This window comes from Rhinatrema bivittatum, chromosome 2, assembly GCF_901001135.1.
Source record: "Rhinatrema bivittatum chromosome 2, aRhiBiv1.1, whole genome shotgun sequence".
NCBI classification, from domain to species: Eukaryota; Metazoa; Chordata; class Amphibia; order Gymnophiona; family Rhinatrematidae; genus Rhinatrema; species Rhinatrema bivittatum.
The window spans coordinates 37,818,578-37,844,723 of record NC_042616.1 but is presented as its reverse complement, the minus strand read 5'-3'; the positions used below and the strand labels follow the sequence as shown (position 1 = coordinate 37,844,723).

Genomic DNA, 26,146 nt, shown 5'->3' with positions numbered 1-26,146 from the left:
AATGCTGGTAGCTGTCTGTACTTATACTGGATGGATCGAAGCCATACCCACACGAACTGAAACTGCCAAAGAGGTAGTGGCTTTGCTCCTTCATCAGATCTTACCACGATACGGATTACCAAGGCAAATAAATTCAGACAATGGACCAGCTTTCACCAGTGAAGTTACACAGCAATTGAGCAGAATTCTGGGTGTAAGTTGGCATCTACACTGTGCGTGGAGACCCCAGAGCAGCGGAGCTGTTGAACGAGCTAATAGAACTCTGAAAAATCAGATGGCTAAGCTATGCCAAGAAACAAAGACTAAATGGCCAGACATCCTACCTTTAGCCTTACTACACATCCGATGCAGTCCAAGAAAGTCTGGTCTAACACCTTATGAAATGATGTATGCAAGACCTCCACCCCTTCCATCTTTTCCTGAGTCGCTGCAGATACAAGGAGAGCTGTCCCTTAGTAACCAACTCAAGGGACTACATAACACAGTCATCGCCATCCAGAGCTATACATGCGACATTGAACCACTAGTCTTGCTAACCCCGATTCATCCATTCCAAATCGGAAATTCTGTATGGATGAAGGACTGGGATGAATCAGATTTCCTCAAACCACGATGGAAGGGTCCATACACAGTGTTACTCACCACTCCTACTGCTGTAAAAGTCTCTGGATGCCCTTCATGGATTCACTGGACCCGCCTGAAACCTGCTGCCTCCAGTTGGCAGGTCTCCAGGATTGGAGACAACAAGTTAAAGTTCATTCAAAGCAGCCAACAAATTAGTCCAGGGTAAATGACTATAGTACTTTGCTAAAGAGTACTAACATATACATTTTTTTCTTCCTTTCAGAATTAATCAACTGATCTACTTACAAGGCAAAGCATAAAGTGTTTACTCTAAACCTCCAGCCATGAGAAACAGACTTCTACAAGTTATTCTACTAATCTCATGTTCTACAACTACATCTCTTGTTCTACTCCTAAGCAAGAACTGCACAGAATGCGTCAAATCAATCCGTACTACCACTCCAGATGGATTCCAGGTTGTCTCTACCATTATACACCAATCTCAGCCACCCACTTCATGTGCAACGCAACCTGCATGCGCATTAAATACCACTCAAGGATACCAGTCTTTTCATCGATGCCTAGAGGGTGACAAGGTTATTTGTCACACACCAACAACTCCCAAGTACTATAACATTACACTCACTGTTGGATTACCAAAGAGCTACACATCAAGTATTATCCCAGAAGGAAAAGGTATCCTGTACTACATCAACTCGACCAAAGTCCTTATCGGAGGAGAGTCTACCGTCAAAATAACCTTCGATGCCTGTGAAGCCATTGATAAACACCCAAATGCACTCCATTGTGGATCTCAATCCTGGAAAAATTCCTATGTTTATAACCACAAGTACCTTTGTCCGTACAATCGAGCTGCCAACCCATCCAGTTGGTTACCCTGTCAAGGAGACTTGATTTTGTCGGGTTGGGCTCTGGTATGTGACTATACAGGTGGAGGTTACCATGGCTGCCACGGAATCGGCAGATTGACAGCAGTAACTGGTAATATTGTGTCCATGCAATGGCCCATACGAGGTGAAGGATCCCCCTGGCAAGATACTTGGGGATTTGGCATCGACGGAGCTGGAAAAGACCCAATGACTTACATAACAATCACCCAGCGTAGAGACAAGCCTCGCCCAATCATTCATCAGACCACTGTAGTGGGCTATCAATCCTTCTTTGATGAAATATCCCATGTATCAGAAGAATTGAAGAAGCATGCCTTTTCACATCAAGCAAAGAATATGTTTGTGAATCTGGCTGAGAATATAGCTCTCTCTCTCGAAGTTAAGAATTGCTTTGTCTGCGGAGGCACACACACAGGAGAGCAATGGCCATGGGAAGCCAAAGAGGTCTTCCAAACCGACCTCAATCAATTGAACACAACTATAACTTACAAACGGAAGACACATCCATACGAGTGGGCTCTCCAGACAGATGTCATTGGCAGACAATGCATATCTCGACAACACTCCCGAATCTATACTACCTCTGTTGGAAATTCACCATGTACAGGGGTCCTTACTGCTAACCTAACCAAACTAACTTGGTGGCAAACAGAAAATTTGACTATGCCCACTACCTTATGGACTGACTCAACCCTAAACAAGACGTGGACTGCTGCTGGGGTGCCCACCACCCTCTTCGCTGCGCCAGATGGATACTACTTCGTTTGTGGCCGAAGGGCTTATGAACTGTTACCACTCAACTGGTATGGCACCTGTTTCTTGGCCACCATTCGGCCAAGTTTCTTTCTCTTACCAATCACCGCTGGAGAAACATTAGGTGTACCTGTCTACAGTCCTATGAAACCAAACAAGCGTCGCAGAACTACTAAAGTTACTATTGGAGATTGGAAAGACCAGGAGTGGCCTCCTGAACGAATTGTACAATACTATGGCCCTGCCACTTGGGCTGAAGATGGTTCTTATGGATATAGAACTCCAATCTATATGTTAAATCGTATCATCCGACTGCAAGCAGTGTTGGAACTTCTGACTAACGATTCTGCCATGGCTCTCAATATCCTTGCCAAACAGAACACCAAAATAATCACAGCTGTCTACCAAAACCGTTTAGCCTTGGACTACCTCCTAGCTCAAGAAGGAGGCGTGTGTGGAAAGTTTAATCTCTCTAATTGTTGTTTACAGATTGATGATAAGAGTAAAGTCATCGAAGAGATTACTGATCGAATGATCCGATTGGCTCATGTCCCTGTGCAGACGTGGACCGGTGTCCTTGACTGGACAGCCTCACTACCAAATTGGCTTACTTCGATTCCCGGATTGAAAGACATCCTCATCCCTCTGCTGTTTTTTGTTCTAACTTGTATCTTATTTCCTCTTTGTTTACCTCTCATTTTCAGAAATCTACGATCTATGATTGAAACCATTGCTGATCGCAGAGCAGCTGCTCATGTTATGATGATCAATAAGTATGTGTCTATTTCCACATTCCCCGATTCTGATTCATCTGACTCTGATGTCACTTTTGATTCTGATGACGATTACCTTGATACTAAACTCTAATGCCCCATAAGTAACTCACCACATTGGACCACATTTGTTGCTAGGGTAAGCCGGGCTACAAAGGGGGGTGACGCCAATAGGGTCCACCCGTCTCAAACCCGTGAAGAAACCAACGACCTGGCAACAACTTAGGGTCCACCTTGAAAAGTTCTATGTATTAATTTTTTCTTCTCTTTTCAGTTACTTAACAGCTACGAGTGATACTTCCACCTTCCACCGAAGTTGAAGTATCAAAGGGGGGAATGAAGGAGTTCGATTCCATGAACCCCTGAAGACTGCACCCCTGAGACGCCTCTCGTCTCTTCATGCCTGCAGTGAAACGCACAGCCATCTTGATTTACTAACATTTGCAACGCAAACGGAACCTAATACGTAGTGACGTATTCACGCACTAACATTTAGTGAAACGTAACTCCATTTTGGAATCATAATTTGTATTGTATTAATACGAACGCCACCGCAAATGTCTAACCCGTCAATTAAATGACGAAACAATAGTCTGATCATAAGCTACACCTACTAGAGACCACGCTAGCTATTGCTTGTTCAGCAGTTTATAAATTGTTTGTTCAGCAAAAACCAGAACGCATGTGTGAAAGATAAGAACTGTAAAGTGTATAAAGGTTTGCTCCTAAGGGGGCGTGGCATGCAGTTGTACTGAGCCTTTGTCTTAGCTGCATCTTGCCGGCAATAAAAGTCTATCTTTACGGATCAGTTGTCTGGGCCTCCTTACTGACTAAAAAGAGACGGTTTCTGGAACCAGGCAGGAACTGTAGCAAGGCTCGGGTACTGGAACCAGGCAGGAACTGTAGCAGAACTCGGGTACTGGAACCAGGCAGGAACTGTAGCAGGTAAACAAGAACCAAGCAGGCTCTGTGGCAGGCAAGCAGGAACCAAGCAGGTACTGTGGCAGGCAAGCAGGAACCAAGCAGGTACTGTGGCAAGCAGGCAGGAACCAAGCAGGTACTGTAGCAGGCAGGCAGGAACCAAGCAGGTACTATAGCAGGAACGGAGCGACAAAGCAAGGCGAGTCACTCTGGGGCACAGCGCAAGCGGGAACCGGGAGGCAAACCCGTTGCAAGGCAAAGACTGGATGGCCGCGGCCGGCTTATCAAGGCCGCGGCGTCTGATGTCGGGAATTGGGCAGAGTCACCAATGGCGGGAAACGGCCTAGAAAAGCGCCCAAGTGGTGTGCACACGCGCGCCTAGGAGCAGAGCGTCCATGAAACACCTCGCAGCGGCGCAGCCCCAGTGGGGACGCCGCCAAACAGACCGCAAACTAAGCCTTCAGAAGCGGGAGCTCGGAGGTAAGGGCCTGGCCGCGGTGCTCGCGGCCAGAACCGCAACACTACGCATGCTGGGCCTATTTTATAAAGGCCTGGCGATGCGTGTAAAGCCCAGGGACGCGTCTAAATTCCGGGGCTTTACTGAAGGGATGGTCCGGGGGTGGAGCGGGGATGGAGCAGGAGCCCTCTGTCACAGCAGCCATTTGCCTCTGTGTCGGAGGATCGTGTGCCGGCAGGCTGCCGGTGCGCGCAACCTGCGCCTACCTCCAGGCAGGCGCAAAAGGTTAGACAAAAATTTTGGGGGGGTTAGGTTAGGGTAAGGGGGCAGAAAGGCTAGGGGAATGGGTGGGAAGGTCAGGCTAGGGGGAAGAGAAGTTTCGATTTCGGAGTGGCCTAGGCGTGAACAGGGGAAGCCTGTGGACGTCGGCGTGCACAAGGTGCACCCTCTTGCGCGTGTCGACCCCCGATTTTATAACATGCGCGCGCATGTTATAAAATCAGGCATACATGTGTGCACGCCAGGTCGAGCGCACACTTGTACGCCCGCGGGTACTTTTGAAAATCTACCCCTTAGTGTTTTCTTAAATGTTTCTAAGGTGTTTTACACAGTATAAAGGCCTAAATAACAGAGCTCAGGAGGGCAGGCTCTCTCTCTCTGTCACCTTTCCCGGCTCCGCGCGCTCACAGCCCAAGTGTCACGCAGAGAAAACTAAAGGAATATTACGACCTCTGCTGATGTCAGAGAGAAGAAAAGTACCTGTCCCACTTCAGATAGATTAATAATTAACAGAAATCTCTAAAAACAAACAAACAAACAAAACTTTGGATCAAGAGACTGGTAAAAAGGAAAAATATTAGCTAATTTAAATGCATTCCCAATTATACCAATTCCTTAAACAAAATTGCAATTTGGCTACAGCTTGTGCCATTACTTTAAGCCTTGCTGCAGGTGAGCAGGTGCCCAGTGTTCTGTCGTTAAGGTGACAGCTTCCCTGGATACCCGTTGCTATGGTTCCCAAGCACTTTACTCAATGCAGGCCTCATCACCTGCACTTACAGGGCCCCTTCCGAGGCGAGGTCACGAAGGAGGCCAATCAGCCGTGCTCCTGCTGCCCTCCGCACACACCCGCGGGCAGCGGCCGTGCCGTTTCAAAAACACACGTGGCTGTTCCCATTTGAGCAGGCAGGACTCTCTCTCTCCTGCCCCACCCCCAGTCTATAGAAAAGAAAAAAGAAAAAGCAAACAAACGCACTGCAGTTCAGCTCCCGGGAAGCTTGCAGTCCTTCCCTTCCCATACTCTGGCAGCACTCTTTAAATAAATAGGAAAAAACATAGCAATTTTAAACTTGAGCAACAAAACTCCAGGTACACCAGCTCCGCACAGGAGCACCCAGAAACCCCAGCAAAAGGTAAATACACTTAATTATTTTCTTTTTTATTCTCTTTATCGCATTTACATGTCCATACATTAAAGGTAGAATAAAATATGTTCACTTTGGAGACTGGAATGTGTCAGCTTTGTGAATCTGCACCTTGGCTGTCTCTGTATTTTGCTCAGTACAAGGGGGAAAAGCATTTCTGTTTCTCTTTCTCCAGTGTTGCACTGCATGCAAAGTCTGGTTTCTTGCTGTTTCTAGTTAATCTTTGCTGCATATTTCTCTTTCTAACTTGAACCCCTTAGTCTGTATTTAGTGAATGCTGATTCCTGTTCTGCATTGGTGACTGAGGTGAGAGAATCTGCTAGCGTGGATAGTGATGCAATTTAGTGTGCTCAGCCTAGCGCACAGCTTGCAGTGCAGTTGGACGTGCGTTTTGGATGCGCTAGAATAACTCCCGTTCCTTGTACGTACCCGGATCAGTCCAGACTCCTGCGTTCTGTCCACTCACCAGCAGATGGAGGCAGAAAAAGTTCCAACTGACTCCGCCCCTTCCGTGAGATGCACTTACAGTACGTCAATATTTCTCTGCCTCCAGCAGATGGTGGAGGTGCAAAACCTACAGTCAGGTTCTTAGTTTAAAAAAAAAAAAAAAAAGGATAGGTTAAATTTCACAACAAAAACTTTCTTTTAGTATTTCTTAGTTTACTTTAGTTTAAAAAAAAAATTTTTGTTGAAGAAGGGTAAGCGGAGTCTAGCCTCCCAGGGAGTTGGCAGGTCCTGAGGGGACCATCCTCTGTGGTATTTGAGGCTCTTGCCTTTAAGGGTTGAGAACCCTTGGCCTCAATTTGCTACAGCTTTTGGGGTGATACCGGTGAGCCCAGTTCACTCACCCCGTGGAGCAGAAGACCCAGCTTCTTCTCAGGTCGTATATATAAAAAATATATAAATAAAGAATTAATTAATTATTTGTTTTCTGTTCAAAGTAAATAATTTTTACAGCCTTTTTGCTTTGCTGGTCAGACTCCCCATTACCTTTTCACTGCGTTGGGCGGTCAGCAGACTTTTTTCTTTTGGTTTCATTTTCTCCTCAGTCAACTCGTTCTTAAGAATGCTGTGCAGTCCGGCCTGCCACGCGTGTGGAGACGCACGGGCGAGAGTATCTTGTGACGGCCTATGCTCCTCCTGCCTCCACAGGGGGGAGGGATCTTCGGGGGCAGCTGGAGGTGCCATTTCTTCCTCTCTCCATCCCTGTACTAGACTGGGATGCCCGTGTCTTTCTGCTGCAGACTCTTTCCCACTTATTGCTTCAACGGAAGCTATTTCAGGCTCTCTTCACGCTGCTACCCTCGCACCGGAGGGGGGTGGGGGGGGGGTTCTCCTCCTCCTCTTTCTCCACAGCAATTAGCCTCTGAGGGAGGTGATTTTTTTGCTAATTCAGCTCCTGCTGGTGAGGAGAGACCTGAGGGAACTTCAGACTCCTCTTCTTCATTTTCTTCCGACTTTATTATGTTTTTACATAAAGCTTACAAGGCCAGAAAGTCCTCTAAAAAGAATCCTGAGGGGATTTCTCTTTCAGTACTGCTGTCTCATAAAGCAGCTTCTAAAAGTAACAAATCCTCACGGGGGATGGACGCTCCTAAATTTAAACGCTCTCTTAGGACTCCGATGTCTCGGCCCTTACCTGACACCTCTACTGACAGCTCAGAGTCAGACCAGGGTGACCCAAGCGATATTCCTCCTCAAGATCCTGATTCTGCTGGTTAGGATCTCTTGCCCTCTCAAGGTCCCCATGTGGTCAAAGGTGATGATCCTAAGGTGGTCCGCCTCTTTAAGAAGGATGAGCTTATTCCTCTCATTCCTGCTATTCTTGAGGAGTTGGGAATTGATTCCCCGCCAGAGGATTCTCATATGGGTTCAATTGACCCGGTCATGGTTAGTCTTCATGGTCCAACTCGGTCTTTTCCTTTTCATCTTTCAGTCACAGACTTATTATTTCATGAATCGGACACTCCTGACTTGGGATTAAAGGTCAACAAGGCCATGGATAAGCTATATCCTCTGCCTGAGGATGCTTTGGACCTTTTACGGGTTCCCAAGGTTGATGCAGCGGTCTCTGCCGTTACCAAAAAGACTACTATTCTGGTAACCGGTACCACAGCTCTCAAAGATCTTCAGGATCATAAGCTGGAGGTTCAACTAAAAAAGATTTTTGAAGTTTCGACTCTTGGAGTCCGAGCCACTATGTGCAACAGTTTCGCCTTAAGAGCAGGGCTCCGCTGGGTTCAGCTCCTGCAGAATAATTCTTCTCTTTCTAAGTCCGAAGCTATTCAAGCTGGACAATTGGAAGCCGCTGTTGCTTACAGTGCTGACGCTCTTTATGATTTGTTGCACTCCTCAGCCAGATCAATGGTTTCGGCTGTTTCTGCCCGCAGACTTCTCTGGTTAAGACACTGGTCTGCAGATGTCTCTTCCAAAGCTCAATTGGGATCTTTGCCTTTTAAGGATAAACTTCTCTTTGGGAAAGATCTTGAGGACTTGATTCATTCCTTAGGAGAAAATCGTCTGTCTGAGGATAGGCCCAAGATAAGGGGGTCGTTACCTTCCAGATCCCGTTTCCGAGGAAATCGCAGATTTTGCTCCTCCCGTTCTTCAGGTTCTTCTTTTTGGCAGCAGCCAACTAGACAGCAATCTTGCCCTCAGTCCTTTCAAGGACATAGCTATGGGAGACCTGGACCCTCCCAATCTTCTGGTGGAGCGAAAACTTCTCAATGAGATGAGGCCAGTCTGTTCCTTGGTTCCGGTAGTGGGAAACCTATTGTCTCTCTGTTTCGAGGAATGGGCCAAAATAACATCGGACCAATGAGTTCTCTCTGTAATAAAACAAGAATATGCTTTAGATTTTGCAAGGCGCCCCCGCGACTGTTTTCTCGTCTCTCCATGCTCTTACACTCAAAAGTGTCAGGCGATACGGGACACCTTACATTGCTTAAGAGAGCTCAGAGCCATTGTTCCAGTTCCTCTGCCGGAAAGACGAAAGGGTCGTTTTTCCATCTACTTCATTGTGCCCAAAAAGGACGGCACTTTTCGTCTCATTCTAGATTTAAAAAGGGTCAGTCGGTATCTGCGAATTCCAAGGTTTCGTATGGAGACCTTAAGAGCTGTCTTGGCATCATTCCATAAGGGCGAGTTCCTGGCTTCTCTCGAACTGACCGAGGCTTATCTTCATATAGGAATTCGTTCCGACCATCAGAAGTTTCTGAGATTCTTGATTCTGGGGGATCATTTCCAATTTTGCGCTCTTCCTTTCGGTCTCGCCACAGCACCCAGGACTTTCACCAAGATAATGGTTGTAGTAGCCGCTCAGCTTCGAAGGGAGGGATTTTTTGTTCATCCCTACCTGGACGATTGGCTCATTCGAGCAAAATCAGAACATCTCTGTCGCTCGGCTGTGTCTCGAGTTCTTCAGCTGCTGCAGTTATTAGGCTGGGTGGTCAATCCAGCAAAGAGTCACTTAGAACCATCCCAATCTTTGGAATTCCTAGGAGCCCTGTTCGACACCCGGTTGGGGAAAGTTTTTCTCACGAACGAACCAATCTGCAAAATACAGTGTCAGATTCGGGTACTGTTGACCAAGTCTCCTCCCAGAGTTTGGCATTATCTTCAGGTTCTAGGCTCCATGGCTTCCACTTTGGAGTTAGTTCCGTGGGCCTTTGCTCATATGAGACCTCTTCAGTCAGCATTGCTTTCCCGCTGGAATCCGGTGTCGGAACAGTTTCACCTTCCCCTTCCTCTTACAGGCTCTGCTGTTCCAGTCTCGATTGGTGGCTCCTACCGTAGAATTTGCGTCGTGGAGTAGACCTAGTGGCTCCAGTGTGGACAATAGTCACTATGGATGACAGTCTATCCAGCTGGGGGGCAATTTGTCTTGATAAGCCTGTTCAGGGCCAGTGGTCTCCAGAAGAATCTCATTGGTCGATCAATCGTTTAGAGTCCAGAGCGGTGAGGCTAGCCTTACAGGCTCTTCTACCGCTTCAGTGGAAGTCAGTCAGAATCCTTTCTGACAATGCGACGACAGTGCTTATATCAACCGCCAAGGGGGAACCAAGAGTCAACCGGTGGCATTCGAGGCTCAGCTGCTGAAAGCATAGGCGGAACAACATCTCCTTCACTTTGCAGTGTCTCACATCGCCGGGCTCAACAACGTTCAAGCAGACTTTCTCAGTCGCCATTGTCTAGATCCCAGGGAGTGGGAACTTTCCGAGCAGGCGTTTCATCTCATATGCAAAAAATGGTCCATGTCGTGCATGGACCTGATGGCAATGTTCCAGAACGCCAAGGCTCCACGCTTCTTCAGGGTACGTCAGGAGCCAGAGGCAGAAGGAGTCGATGCCTTGGTTCTCTCCTGGCCAATGAAAATTCTGTTTTATGTGTTTCCTCCCTGGCCTCTCATAGGCAAGATTCTTCGGCGCATAGAATCTCATCTGCCGGAGGTGATTCTGGTAGCTCCGGAATGGCTGAGACGTCCTTGGTTTGCAGACCTTGTCAATCTCATAGTGGATGGTCCGCTTCGTTTTCGGGACCTTCAGAATCTTCTCTGCCAAGGTCCCGTTTGTTTGGAAGAGGCAGATCGCTTCTCTCTAGCGGCCTGGCTTTTGAAAGGCGTCGTTTGAAGGATAAGGGTTATTCTGATGCGGTAGTCACTATTCTTCTCAGGTCAAGAAAAACCTCTATTTCCCTGGCTTATGTCAGGGTTTGGAGAGTTTTCGAATCTTGGTGTGAGGTGAATCAGGTGGTTCCTACTTGGGCTTTGATTCCTGACATTTTGTCATTTTTGCAGGCTGGTCTAGCTAAGTGCTTATCCTGCAGTTCTCTCAGGGTACAGGTAGCAGCTCTAGGTTGCTTCCGTGGGAAATAAAAAAAAGAGTCACCCTGGCTTCTCATCCAGATGTAGCTCGTTTTCTTCGGGGAGCAAAGCATTTGCATTCCTCCTTTCAAAAATCCTTGCCCTTCATGGAGTTTAAATCTGGTTCTTAAAACTCTTTGTGTGGCACCCTTTGAACCTTTGAGAAGGGCTATTCTTAAAGATCTTACGTTAAAGGTGATTTTTCTGGTGGTTATTTCTTCGGCCCATAGGATTTCTGAGCTTCAGGCTTTATCCTGTAGGGAGCCAATTTTAAGAATTACAGATTCTGGAGTTTCTTTGAGGACTGTTCCGTCTTTTCTTCCGAAAATGGTTTCTTCCTTTCACTTGAATCAGTCGATTGATCTGCCATCTTTTCTTGATTCACAGTTTTCAGATCCTCAGTCTAGAGATTTGAGAAAGCTAGATGTTTGGCAGAGTCTATTGCGTTACCTCGAAGTCACAGATAGTTTCCGTATGTCGGACCATCTTTTTGTGCTCTGGAGCGGCCCCAAGAGAGGGCACAAAACATCTAGGGCTACTATAGCCCAATGGCTAAAAGAAGCTATTGGCTCGGCATACTTACTTCATGGTCGGTCGCTTCCGTCCGGCCTTCGTGCTCATTCTACTCGGTCACAAGCAACTTCCTGGGCGGAGTATCAACAAGTTTCTCCACAAGAGATTTGTAGGGCAACGACTTGGAAGTCTTTACACACTTTTGCTAGACATTATCGCCTAGATGTTCAGGCCCCAGGATCTGGGCGCTTCGGTGAAGCTGTGATCCGAGTGGGACTCTCAAGGTCCCACCCTGCGTAAAGGAGCTCTGGTACATCCCAGGAGACTGGACTGATCCGGGTACGTACAGGGAAAGGAAAATTGGTTCTTACCTGCTAATTTTCGTTCCTGTAGTACCACGGATCAGTCCAGAGTCCCGCCCATTTTAGTTTGGGGATAATGGAGAATCCACTCATTCTTGTTATTTACTTTGCAGATAAGTATTTCTCAAAGAACATGTTTGTTCTATGTTGTTAGGTGTTCTGCTGCCATTTGGGTCAGTGAGTCTGGTTATTATGGAATTTTCTCCCAGTTTTTAGGAGCTAGCTGCTTAGTTGGGTTTTTTAGTTCTTCTGCTTTAATACATTTAAATACTGATGTACTATAGGTGTACCTCACGGAAGGGGCGGAGTCAGTTGGAACTTTCTCTGCCTCCATCTACTGGTGAGTGGACAGAACCCAGGAGTCTGGACTGATCCATGGTATTACAGGAATGAAAATTAGCAGGTAAGAACCAATTTTCCTATGCAATAATGAGATTAGCGTGTCAAAACCCTCTTAGCCAATAGTGCTCATCACATGTAAAATGCCATGCAGATGAGGCTATTACCCCCGATGTGCATGTTTTATCACTCAAAAATTAACAACAGACCTAGAACTGGTGTTAAATCTTGACATGCCCCAAGTATCCACAAAAAAGCAAAACATACTGCTTTTCTGTGGTTCCTCCTTCTTAATATCATCACGATACTAAGTTGGAGGAACCACAGAAAGCAGGATCATGAGAAAAAAAAAGTCTTGGCAGTGGCTCAATTTACCAGCTTCCGTTTTCCTAACCTGTGTCTGTGCATGGGCCAAGAACACGCTAGGGACAGCACAATTGATCCCTAGCGCATTCTTTTTAGCAGGGCACCTCTAACATTTTGCGCCCAGGAGAGGTAGATGGGGTGCTTTAGGAAAACGGGCACTTGTAATTGCATCAGCCCCTCTGAGCAGGAATCTGTAGCAGGCCAGCCTGTCCTGTTCCCCAGTAAGAAGTGCATTTATTTATTTAATGAATCTATAGCCCGCACAATTGAAAGAAGCTGGCAGGTTACAGTAAAACACAATAATTGAAACAGTGATAAACAATAACATACATATAAAAAAATTCTGAAATAATACATTTTCTTTTTTTATGCTTAATTAGTAGGATTCCTCCCATATAGTGGACTATAAGTTTGAGGTATTGGAAAAATTATTTATAACTTATGGGTGGACTTATATGTTGTTATACCTTGCCTACGCCTTGTATATTCCTGTAAATAGTCCGTTGCAGTTTTATTTATTGCTTTAATTCCTCCACCTCCTACTCTTTGTATACTCCTCCTTGTTCGCCCTCCCTGTTCATTGTAATTTCTGCCTTTAAAGTTACATTGTAAACCGGTATGATGTATGCATACTAATACCGGTATATGAAAATGTTTTTAAATAAATAAATAAATACCTAAATTTGTTCTTTGATTTTTTGCATTTTGTATAATTTGTAAAAACTCCAATAAACTATAACAAAAAACAAAAACACATCTGAAATAAAACATTGGTGTTCTAGGTCCTGGTGTATTATTTGCAGTGCTGTCTTTCATAGTAGCGGTTGTTGTTTGAGTCCCATCAGTTCCGGCTGATTGTAGGTTCTGAGTTCATTTTTTGCAGGATTTGTACTGCTTCATGTGCCTGGCAGTGGAGGGAAGCTGTGTAGCCGTTACGGAGGTGACACCAGGATTTATTTGTTTTGTTTTGTTTTTTTAGTTTATATATCACGTCCCCAACTATATAATTTGATCATAACAGTGGCATGCAAAAGCAAAAATAAATATAAAAATAAACACAAACAATATATAACAAATATGAAAGCCAAAAAATATACCTCACTAAAACTACTGAGGTTGATTTTAAAATGAGTGTGTGTGCACCCATACCCGCACGTACTGGTGCGCGAGCAAGGAATTTTTAATTGTGCGCTTGCTTACGCATGTTTTAAAATGCACCAACCACCTGTCAGTATGCTCCTAATTTTAAGAGGTTACTTGAGCACAGCTAGTGCGCATGTCTCTACCATGTCAGCTTGTCAGCTTTTACATGTGTATATTAGTGAAATTCAAAACATGCTCACACAAGGCACATTCCCAGTTTTGCAATTAGTCCACCAGTTTGTCCAGTTAATAGCAAGGTCTTTCAGACCTCTCTAGTTTTTCATACTACATGCCCCCCAGTTGACCCAGATCCCTTACCCTGTTCTATAAACCCTAAAACTCAAATTCTACAGACTTGCTCCTCATCAGTAACCCGGCTATCTAGAGCACACACGCTGCGGTTTTCAGTTTTAAAATTTGGAGTTAAGCAAGTTAAGTCTTGGTCCCTCCCTCGAACGTCCATATCTCGCCCATTCCACACCCCCTTATTCCTTACACACACATGAGTACCTACGCATGCATTTTGCAGCTTTTTAAAATCAACGTTGCTAGTATGTAGCCCACATGCACGTGTATGTGGGCATTTTTACATGAGCAACGCTTTTAAAATTAAGCTGAATGGGAATTTCCACCATTTTTATTTATTTATTTATTTTTATTTAAACAGTTTTTATATACCGTTGATTAGACAAAGTCCATCTCTACGGTTCACAATTTGTACATTACAATAACATAGAGAGAAAGGAAAAATTACAATTTCTCATAAATATAAAATTCACTAAAAAACAGTAAATTAATTAAAACTTCTAAAATGCCATCTAAATATAAATTATAAAACCTAGGAGTATAAGATTATAACTTACAGATATGGTTAAGATAACCTACCATTTCATGTCTCCACGATATATGCTCTGCAGAATGTCCATATCAAGTTAAATACTTAAGAGCATATTTCCCCAGACTTACAGGGTCTACACTGGTTACCCGTTGCTCGAGTTAAACTTTTGACTCTTGTAGATAAAGGCCATGCCGGGTGATGTTCTTCCAGATTTTAAGGAGGCCCCTCTTCAAGAGACAGGCCTTCTTAATATCTGGGTCGTCTTCATAATAGTTCCAAAGACCTCAATATTCTTCCACTAGACCTGTGACAAATTCAGGATTAGGCACTATTTAGAAAGAAAGTAGAGGCTTGTCTATACCAAGAGGGTTTTGGCTCTTAGTTTACATTGTCATTGAAATTGATGAGCACTTGTTTGATTTATTGAAGATCGATATATTGTGTTTATTCATTATTTTCATTTATTTTATTAATATATAAAAATGATGCCAAATTGTGTTTTTATTTTTCCAAATTAAACTTTATTAATATTTCGCCATTTCATAATTCAAGCTTGACAAGATGACAAAAAAAAAAAAAAGATACACAATGATAGAAAGTTATAAACAGGCGTGCAGGCACACATGTACCACGTTCTTCAGCTCACACCCTGGGACGTGGCCATTTTATAATATACGTGCGTATATGCACGCTTGTTACATAATAGACTGACTGCACACAAATGTGTTCACAATTTTCAGTGGATGCACGCCTATGCAAGCAAATCTCGCTTCTGCCACGTAAGTGAGGGGATTTTAATAGACATGCGGGCTGACGCCATTACCTTTTTTCTCAATTCAATCCCATTTTGCTTAGGTAAGGGATAGGACTTCCAAACTCCCCTAGTATAATAGCCTCCCTTCTCCTCTGTTAGCCCCAACCTATAATATCCCGCTGATCTACCTAGAGCTTTTTGTTTTATAAGTTATGCCATCCATAGTAGAAGTAAAGTTACGTGGCAGGGGACCCCAGCGTGCGCCGGTGCATGCAAGTATTCCTGTGCAAATTTCTATTTTAAATTCAGGCATGCCCGCCCCCTTTTGTGAACACTCGTACTCGGACAGCTTTTAAAATGCACTCAGCGTGCGCCAGCCCAACATATTCTTGCATCCCCTAATTTTAGCGCACATCGGGCTTTTAAAATTCACCTTAATACTCACAGCTATTGCTCCTACTAACATAAACGTATCGGTAATAACAAGAGCAGCCAATAAAATGCATACAGTGGAATTACCATCTTCTTTGATATATGAGCTACAAATAGGGATGGTAACTTTAAAATAAGCACGCAGGGACCCATAAATGCACATATGAGCACGCAAGTACTCAAGCAAGCAGGGAAGCAGATTTTTAAAACATGTTCACGTGAAGGACTCTCCCAATTTTACCCATTAATCCACCAGTCTGCCAGGTCTGCCTCAATGTCAATCGGACCCCTCTGGTTCTTCATCCTGCATTCCCCCTGTTGACCCAGACCCCTCACCCAGTCGATCTAGGCCTAAACAGTGATTTCTGCAGGCTTACAGCTGCAGTAGTAAATGAATGTGGCTAACAGGCTGCTGCGTGCTACGGCAGCCTGCTTTAAAATACGGAGTTACGTGCGTAACCGTTGGCCATACTCCCGGCCGCCTATCCCCATCCCCAACTCTTCCCCTTTTATTTTACTCGCGCATGCATAGATACACTCATAATTTATGCCTTTTAAGACATGCGTTGCTCACACATGGCCCAGGTACTCACGTATACGGACTTTTTAGTATGAGCAACGCTTTTAAAATTTGCCCCATATGTTTTTACAGGATTGTTCTTGGTGGTGGGGGAAAATGTTGATCTGCGCTTTAGTTATCAGAATTTTGAGAAGTGGCTGCATGGCCCTGAGTCCAAGGTCAGATAAACTATAGCCCACTGAATCTGATATCAGACCCAGGGAAAATCGTGGAAATTCTTCTAAAGGACAAACTCAGACAACACAGAGATAGACATGGGTTAATGGCACAGCCAGCCTGGATTGTCTCACCAATCTGATACATTTTTTGAAGAGGTTAATCAACATGTGGATAATGCTGAGCCGGTGGATGTAGCGTATTTGGATTTTCAGAAGGCATTTGACACAGTCCTTCATGAGAGGCTTCTAAGAAAACTAAAAAGTCATGGTATAGGAGATTGAGTAAAAGACAGGAAAAAGAGAGTAGGTCTAATTGGTCAGTTTTCTTAGAAGAGAAGGGTAAACAGTGGATCTGTACTGGGACCGGTGCTTTTTAATATATTTATAAATGATCTGGAAAAGGGAACAACGAGTGAAATTATCAAATCTGCAGACAATACAAAATTATTCAATGTTGTTAAATCATAGCGTAATGTGAAAAATTACAGGAGAATCTTGCAAGATTTAATGACAAATGAAATTTAATATGGACAAGTGCAAAGTGGTGCACATGGGGAAAAGTAACCCACACTGTAGTTACACAATGTTGAGTTACCATACAAGAAAAGGACCTGGGTGTCAAAGTTGATAACACTTTGAAATCCTTGGTTCAGTGTGCGGTGGCAATCAAAAAAGCAAACCGAATGCAGGAAAAGAAAGGAGAACAAATATGAATCTAGCCCCGTTGTAAATCTTTACAATGTATTATTATAACAAAAACAGTTTTCTTTGCTTTAACATTCTGTACTCTCTAAATGTCCTTGCTTAAAGATAAGCAACAAGAAGCTGGAATGAATGCCATATAAAATCTCATTAAGTTTCTTTTCAGCAGAAAATAAAATGATCATCTGAATCAGTGGCATACCAGTGGTTGAAAAAATGGCTGGGACTGAGCACTGGTGTGAGCTAGGGATGAAGGATCTCTGGGATATGGAGGAGGAAGAGTGTATTCACTTATATATGTGTTGGAGAGGGTTTGTGTTTAAAAGAGTGTTCACCCCTAGACCTGGACCTGCCTCCAGCCACCTCTCCCCCCACCCCCACTCTTCTTTTTTGACTACAAATTAAGCCCTAGTTATACCCCCTCTTTCTGTCTGCACCTGAAAGTATGTTTTGAGAAACATATACAATTTGCCAAAACAACTGCCTTTCTTTTGATTCTGCACATTTAGTGTTTACTACTTTTATTCTCACACGTTACAGTCATGCGATGTTTGCTAGTGTGAGACCTCCGAGACCATTAAGGCCTTGCTTCCGAACACATCCTTAGCCAGAGTTGTCAGACTCAGTCTAAGTAATTCCATTTTACTAACTCTGGTCCACAAGAGCCATAATTAAGCCACATTTTTAGGATATTCATAATGAATACACATTAGATTTGCATACAATACTGCATGGAAATTACCTTATGCGTATTCATTATGGAGATCCTGAAACCCAGTTTATTTGTGGTTCCCAAGGACTGGAATTGGCCACTCCTCTCCTATAGCAGTGGTTCTCAACCGGTGTGTCGCCAAGAACATGCACGTGTGTCGCCACACTTCCCAGTTCCCCGCAGACCCAGCTGCTCCCCCTCCCGAGCAAAATAGGTCCTCCGCCCAGGCTTAAAATGCTGATAGCCTGGGCAGAATGTGGCAGGAGAGCTGAAGTCAGTGGTACTGGCACGCTCTCTTCTTCCTGCTCACCCACCCTGTGGCATGGAAGAAGACGTGGTGAGCAGTGGGTGGGAAGAAGAGACCATGCTAGTGCAGGTAGTGTGGGCCCGAAGAAAAGATGAGAGGTGCAGCCTGAGGAATGAGCAGAGTGGCTTGGAGAAAAACAAAGAATGTCATCAACCCCCGCGGCTGATGGGACTCCTTTCTTTGCGAGGGCTGAAAATGAAGTAGGTTGCTGCTGCCTTTAGTGTTAGAAGTGCAGGAGGCTGCTGCTGCTGCTGCCGCTAGTTCAGGAGAGAGGGGGAGAGTGAGTGAATGAGCAAGCATGTGTGTTTGAGATCCTTTGTTTGTGTGTGAGTGAGAGAGCATGTATGTGAATGATTGAGAGCCTGTACATGTGAAAGAGAGTGTGTGTGTGATTGAGAGCTGGTTTAGGTGAGGGAGCATGTGAGTATGTGATTGAGAGCCTGTATGTAAATGAGAGAAAGAGAGAGAGCATGTTTGTAAGCATGCGAATGAGAGTCTGTGTGTGAGAGAAAAAGACAGCATGTACGTGTGTGATTGAAAGCCTGTGTGTGTAAGCCTGAAAAGATAGCATGTGTGTAAATGTGTGATTAAGAGTCTATATAAGTGAGAGAGAAAAAGCATGTGTATTTGTGAGCCAGTGTGTGAGAGAGAGAGAGGAGAAAGTTGCAAGCAAACCATCCCTCCTCCTGCTAATTCAAAACAATCTCAGGGCACCTGGATATCAAACGTTCCCAGGTATACAGAGCAAAAAATTGTTTGTATCCTTATTATTTTTCATTACTGGGTCTTTGTGTCTGCTATTTTTAAATATTTTATTGATATCTAGAAATTTTTTATATGAGTTTTTAATTATTGGATATTCCATTCATCCGCTGTTTTCAAATAATCTGTTCTTTTTGTTAGTATGGTTTTACTGCTACTGATTTTATATTTCTTGATTTGTTTTATAAAGATGGGTGATGTTTCTTTTTTTCCTTTGTTGCACTACATACAGAGACTCTGGCTTGTTGCGGTTTCCAATTCTGTTTTTGTCTGCATGCTTATAGTTATGCCTTTTGGTCTCTTTATTCTTTGTTAGGTGAGGGTCAGCACATGTGATTCAGGTGTGGTTTTCTGCTGGCATGTAATTTCTGTGTAGGGCTCTATAGCAGCCTGACTTGGTCCGTTTTCCTAATAGGAGATGAATTCGTGTCTTAAGGCCTGGTGTAATATTTTAAGTGTTGCCTTTTCTTAGGTAAGGTGGTTACTGTTAAGTGCTGGAAATTGGTGCTGTATTGGTGTGGGATGTTTACTGTTTATGCAATTTCTGTTCAGACAGAATATGTATTTTTTTCTTGTCAATCTTAACAATAAAAATAATACTGGACCTTTATTTTTTATTTCCGTTGTAAATTGCAATGTGTTACACATGTGAGTGTGGTCTGGTAGGTGTATCATGATGGGAAAAAGGTTGAGAACCACTGTCCTATAGTATTTTTATTAGACTTTTCGCTCAGTAACGTCTGCTAAATTTGTGCACCTTCACTCTCCCCTAGATATTTGTATATACATTCCTGCTCAAATACGTTTATGCTACTGTCCTGAGTCAGAGAGATTTTCTCAGTTTGCTTAATTTTCCATTACAGAATGTTGTCTTTCAGCCCTGTGTGCAAACGCTGATGATTCTTGCTTTTTGTTCTCTCAAAGAAGCTTTTACTCCAATGTGATTTCTCTAGTGCAGGGCTTCCCAAACCTGTCCTGGGGACCCCACAGCCAGTTGGGCTTTCAGGATATCCACAGTGAATATGCATGAGATACATTTGCATATTCTGAGTCTCCATGGAATGCAAATGTATCTCATGCATATTCACTGTAGATATCCTGCAAACATGACTAGCTGTGGGTCTCCAGCACAGGTTTGGGAAGCCCTGCTCTCATGCATTCTGAGACATAACTTTTCAGAGAACCATTTACAACAGTCAGTACATGTGAATGGTTTCACTTCACTATGGATTCTCTGGTGGACTGAGGTTTTCCTTCCAGCTGTTTTTACAATACTAAGTACATGTAAATGGTTTCCTTCCACTGTGGATTCTGTAGTGGAATATGTTTAACACTTTTAACCACATTCAATACATATAAATTATTTCACTCAAGTGTGTTTCTCTGGTGATTAGTGAGACATGCCTTCCAATAAAAGAGTTTACCACACAATACATTTAATTTACTTTACTGCACTGTGGATTTTCTGGATGACTGTAAGGTTTGCCTTTAGACTAAAGTATTTATCACACAAAGTATATGTAAACAGGTTTACTTAAGGATGGATTCTCTGGTGACTGGTGAGATGACCCTTCTGACTGAAGCCTTTACCACACTCAGTACATGCAAATGGTTTCACACCAGTGTGGAGTCTCTGATGACATCTTAAGTTTCCTTTACAACTAAACTTTTTATCGCATTCAGTACAGGTAAATGGTTTTACTCCAGTATGGATTCTCTGGTGGTTTGTGAATTGGGCCTTCATTCGAAAGCTTTTACCACATTCAATACAGGTAAATGGTTTAACTCCAGTGTGGATTCTCTGGTGACTTGTGAAATGTGCCTTTATTCGAAATCTTTTACCACACTCAGTGCATGTAAATGGTTTCACACCAGTGTGGACACTCTGGTGGACTTTAAGGTTTGACTGGCAACTGAAGCTTTTACCACACTCAGTACAAGTAAATTGTTTTAATCCAGTGTGGATTCTCTGGTGACTTGTGAACTGTGCCTTCATTCGAAAACTTTTACCACACTCAGTACATGTAAATGGTTTCACACCAGTGTGAATGCTCTGGTGGGCTCTGAGGGTTGATTTGTGACTGAAGCTTTTACCACACTCAGTACATCCAAATGGCTTCAATCCACTGTGGCTTACCTGATGCACCATGAGGCTTGCCTTGCGACTAAAGCTTTTACCACACTCAATACATGTAAATGGCTTCACTCCACTGTGCTTTCTCTGGTGAACTATAAGGCTTGCCTTGCAACTGAAGCATTTACCACACTCAGTACATATAAATGGCTTCACTCCACTATGCACTCTCTGGTGGACCTTGAGGTTTTCTTTCCAACTGAAGCTTTTACCACATTCAGTACATGTAAATGGCTTTAATCCACTGTGCATTCTTTCATGTTTTCTAACAGATGCTACATAAGAGAAACTTTCACCACACTCCAAACATTTAAATGGTTTTTCTCCAGTGTGGATTCTCTGGTGGCTCGTGAGGCTGCTCTTTTTATTGAAGCCTTTACCACACTCAGTACATGTAAATGGTTCCACTCCACCGTGCCTTCTCTGGTGCTTTATGAGAGATGCTATGTAAGAGAAGCTTTCTCCACATTCGGTACATGTAAATGGTTTCACGCCAGTGTGTATTCTCTGGTGAATTATAAGGGACGCTCTATGCCTAAAGATTTTGCCACATTCAGTACATGTAAATGGTTTTACTCCAGTGTGAATTGTCTGGTGAATTATGAAATATGATCTGTAACTGAAGCTTTTACCACATTCAGTACATGTAAATGGTTTCAACCCTGCGTGGGTTCTCTGGTGTTTTGTGAGATATCTCTTCCGACTAAAGCCTTTGCCACACACAGTACACGTAAATGGTTTTATTTCAGTGTGGATGCTCAAGAGGGATGTAAGATTTGCCTTGCCACTGATGCTTTTACCACATTCAGCAGATGTAAATTGTCTCTCTCCGTTGTGGATTATCTGATGTTGGAGGTCTGCCTTCCTACTGAAGTTTTTTTCAGACTGAGTAAAGGATAATGCTGTCTCAGAAGTATGGGTTCTCATTTGTTTTGAAAACTCTTCCCTTTGACAGTAGCTTTCATTGAATTCTTTACTTGAGTTTTGTTGCTCTTCTTGGCAGAGATTTGGGTGTTTTGTAAAGTTTTCTTTCTGATTGAAGATTTTGTCACCATCACTAGAAGAAAATATTCTCTCTTTGGTGCAGTTTTTCTTGCATTTTGTAGGGCTTTCTTTTGTAATAAAGCTTTTTGATTGCTCTTCGCTTGTACACAGTTTCTCTCCTTTGTTGATTTTCTGATGTTGCATTAGTTCTCGCTTACTACTGAAACCTCTCCAACATTCAGAACATGTAAAAAGTCTCTCTCTTACACATGTTTTCTGTTCTATCTGTAGTTCTTCCTCCTGACTGAAGGTTTTCTCACAGTCCGCAGATGTAGAAGGTCTCTCTTCAGTGTAAGATCTCTGCTGTGATTTCAGAGTCACAGGATTCCTGAGAAGTATTTCACATACATCACATACACATCTCTCTTCTGTTGTCTGCTTTCTATGCTCTTCCCATGTATATGGGATATTTCTGGCACTTTGCTCACTCAAAGCCAAGCCTCCTGTTGAATTTCTTTGCAGTTTTTCTTTGATGGATTGACTCCTGCAGGATTTTCCCCACTCATAACAGGAAGAGTAGTCCTCTGCATCTCTGTCTAATAACATTTTGTTCCCTTCTGGATTCTCATGGAGCTCCCAGGGAAGTGTCTTTGTATTATCATAACTGGGATCGTTGTTTTCTACAAAAAAAGTAAATATTGGGCATTACTGTAGGAGGACAGTTTAATGAGTTCAGTAATACAATAACATTTGTTTTTTCTTGTTGTGTTCTTGCATTTCTTCTGAAGAGGACACAGTGTGAAAGTTTTACAAGCTTTTTATCCTAACATTGGCCTGGAAAGTTGTGTTTCTCCTCTTGCATATGAAAGAAAGGAAGGAAAGAACAGGATGCAGAAATATTTTCTGTCTCTGGTGATCATGGAGAACAATTTTCAAAAATACAAAAAAAACTGATAATCAACCTCACATTTACAAACAACCAACCAACCAAGGATTAAATGCAGAAAAATTGTCGGTGAGAAAAATAGTTAAAGTGAGTGGATAATCGTATGAAATGGCGGCAAAGTCCAAAAAAGTTCCACAAATCTTGAAACATGGACACTACCTTGGATACATGGGTTATTTATGAGCATATCTACATTCTTATTTAATTCTTTAACAAGACTTGAATCACTGGGATTTCAATACTGCACTGCGGGGAATGGATTATGATAGCAGCAGACGTTCTTGAATCGTGAAGGGGCAATACTATAGCCACCAATTTTGCTGCTATTTCATAAGATTTTCCATACTTACAGGGAACAGGTGCATGACATAACTTAGCAAGACATATCTTAATGGCTGCTAGATGTACAGTTGTATCTTTTTTGAAAAGAGAGATCGTGTCTCCCATATAAGTTTTGTTTGGTAAATTATGGAACGTACATAATGTGGAAATGATAATTAGATAATTGCACAGTGGAAGAATAAACTGCGGAATTTAGAGTATGCAGAGTCCAGAAACCCTTTCATAACATCTAAGGGAAGATCTGAGTTGCTTCTACCATCTCAATTTTTTGAATACACATGAAGGGATGTCTGTGTGTGTGTTTGCTTGTTGTACTGGTTAAATTCTTAAAAGACATTTCATTTGAAAAAGAACAGAAATGAGGAAGTGACATCATCATACTGAATGGCTCCTGAAGCGAGATTTCCCCTGCTCAAGATAATCCTTATGTTTGCAGGCTGATGGTACTAACCGTTAAAAGGAGATAGTGCAGTGTTTAAGCTAGATGATGGGGGAAAGCACATGGTTTGGAATGATATATATCTTTGAAGAAGGATACTAAGAGATCAGGGAAATTAGGGCATCCCAGTAGAGAAGTTGCTATAAATGCTAAAGAGTAAAGAGCAGACAGAGAAGAAAGATATCAAATGATTCCTGTTAACTGATAAGCAAGTTGTTAATACAGACAAAAAATATACTTTGAAATGTCTATATACAAATGCTAGAATTCTAAAAAAGAAGATGGGAGAGTTAGACTGTAAAGCACTGGACAAAGAAGTTGATGTAACTGGCATCTCAGAGACCTGGTAGAAGGAGGATAACCAATGAGACACTGTGATATTAGGGTACAGCAGGAGTTGCTTACCTGTAACAGGTGTTCTCCGAGGACAGCAGGATTTTAGTTACATCATCAGATGGAGCCCCAATGCGGAAAGCTTATGTCAAAGTTTCTAGAACTTTGACTAGGCACACTGAGCATGCCCAGAATGCGCTATACCAAGCGTCCACGAGGGGTCCTTCTTCAGTCTCGTAACATAGAATTATGATTAAAATAAAACATAGGAGAAACCCGAGGAGGAAATGATGACAGAGTGAACGGACGGCCTTGCACGAGCTCCTCCCACAGAGCAGTAAAATCTAAGTGAAATCTCAGGCAGTGTTGCAGATGGAACAGTATTTTCACGCTTCCTGAAAGGAGTCAAGCACATCCGCCCACCCCTAAAGTGGCCGGTACCTCTTTGGAACTTCAACCTGGTCCTGGTTTTCTTAGCAGGAGCCTCTTTCAGACCTCTCCGCGGCCTGTCTCTCCGACTATTAACTTTGAAGACAGCATTCCTTCTGGCAGTTTGTTCAGCCCGTTGTATATCCAAACTACAAGCACTGTCCTGCCGTGAACCGTTCCTCAGGCTCATCCCGGGAACCATCCAGCTTCGCACGGTCCCCTCGTTCCTCCCCAAAGTGGTGTCTCACTTCCATATCAACCATACCATCTCGCTACCATCGCCGGATGAGCATAAGAATACGGAAGATGCTCGAAGTCTATGCCACCTCAACATCGGCAGACTCCTATCCAGATACCTGGAAATGTCGGAACCCGTACGAAAAATGGACCACCTATTCATCCTTCACAGCGGGAAGAGGCAAGGGGAAGCGGCCTCATGAGCAACCATAGCCCGCTGGCTCAAAGAAGTCATCAAGGTGGCCTACGTAGAAGCAGGCAAGCCGCTGCCTCTACAAGTCAAGGCCCATTCTACTAGAGCCCAGGCAGTGTCCTGGGCAGAAACCAAGATGCTGTCACCCGCCGAGATCTGCAGGGCGGAGACATGGTTCTCTATCCACACCTTCTCCAGGTTTTACTGCCTGGATGTTCAGGCTCGGGAGGACACAGCATTTGCAAGGGCAGTACTAAGTGGGTCACGGGCAGCCTCCCACCCGGTTCGGGGAGTAGCTTTTATACATCCCATTGGTCCTGAGTCCATCTGCTACACGCTATTTTCTCAGGCGAGCCCTCTCAATGGCCAGACCATAAGAGAGAATCGAGCTGGATCCTTGTGGAGGATCGGCCCTTGTTGGAGCAGGTTTCTGTGTGGAGGTAGTGGCAGGGGGGGTCCCTGTCAGTAGTCTTCGCATGTCTGCGTACCACAGTCTGCTTGGCCAGTCCGGGGCCACCAGAAGAACTGGTCCCCTGTGTAGTTCTATCTTATGAATGATTGCGCCTATTAGGGGCCACGGTGGGAAGGTGTATAACAGTCTCCTGTGGCCAGGTCTGTACCAGGGTGTCGATCCCCTGGGTCTGAGGTTCCCGCCTGCGGCTGAAGTAACTGAGCACTTGGGCGTTGGACCGGTTTGTCAGAAGGTCCATGGTTGGTGTTCCCCAACAGTTCACTACCAGTTGGAATGCTGCGGTTGACAGCTTCCATTCTCCTGGGTCTAGACTTTTTCTGCTGAGGTAATCCACCGTGATGTTGTCTTTCCCGGTGATGTGGACAGCCGAGATCTCCTGGAGATTCACTTCCGCCCACATTAGGAGGTCTATTTCCAGAGACACCTGTTGGCTTCTGGTTCCTCCCTGACGGTTGATGTAGGCCACTGTTGTGGCGTTGTCCGAAATTACTCTGACCGCTTTGTCTCGGAGTCTGTGACCAAACCATAGGCAGGCTAGTCTGATTGCCCGAGCTTCTAGACGATTGATGTTCCATCCCGACTCTTCTGCGTTCCACTGCCCTTGGGCGGTTAGCTCTTCGCAGTGTGCTCCCCATCCTCGTAGGCTGGCATCCATGGTGAGCAGGATCCAGGTCGGTGAGGATAGTCTTGTTCCCTGGCTCAGGTGGCCGTCTTGTAGCCACCACTGTAGTTGGGTCCGAACTCTGCCCGGGAGCTGTAGACGTACAGCGTAGTTCTGGGACAGTGGATTCCATCGCAATAGGAGTGAGCACTGTAGGGGTCTCATGTGAGCTCGTGCCCATGGCACTACCTCCAGAGCGGATGCCATGAGACCGAGGACTTGTAGGTAATCCCATGCTGTGGGGCGGGGTTCGCTCAGCAGGGTTTGCAACTGGTTCATCAGTTTTAATCTCCTTGTCGGTGTGAGGCTGACCTTGTCTTCCTTGTGGCGAATCGAACTCCTAA

At 44.1% G+C, this 26,146-nt stretch overlaps 1 protein-coding gene across 1 annotated transcript in view; it reads right to left on the bottom strand.

Annotated features, from left to right (window-relative positions):
- Positions 1–19,141: 19,141 nt before the first annotated feature.
- LOC115083854 (oocyte zinc finger protein XlCOF6-like) overlaps positions 19,142–26,146 on the bottom strand; it is a 34,871-nt gene continuing 27,866 nt past the window's right edge. Inside the window, exon 3 of the mRNA XM_029587891.1 lies at positions 19,142–22,430. Within this exon, the coding sequence (XP_029443751.1) occupies positions 20,167–22,430 (2,264 nt within the window). The 3' untranslated portion in view covers positions 19,142–20,166. The remainder of the gene's footprint in view (positions 22,431–26,146) is intronic.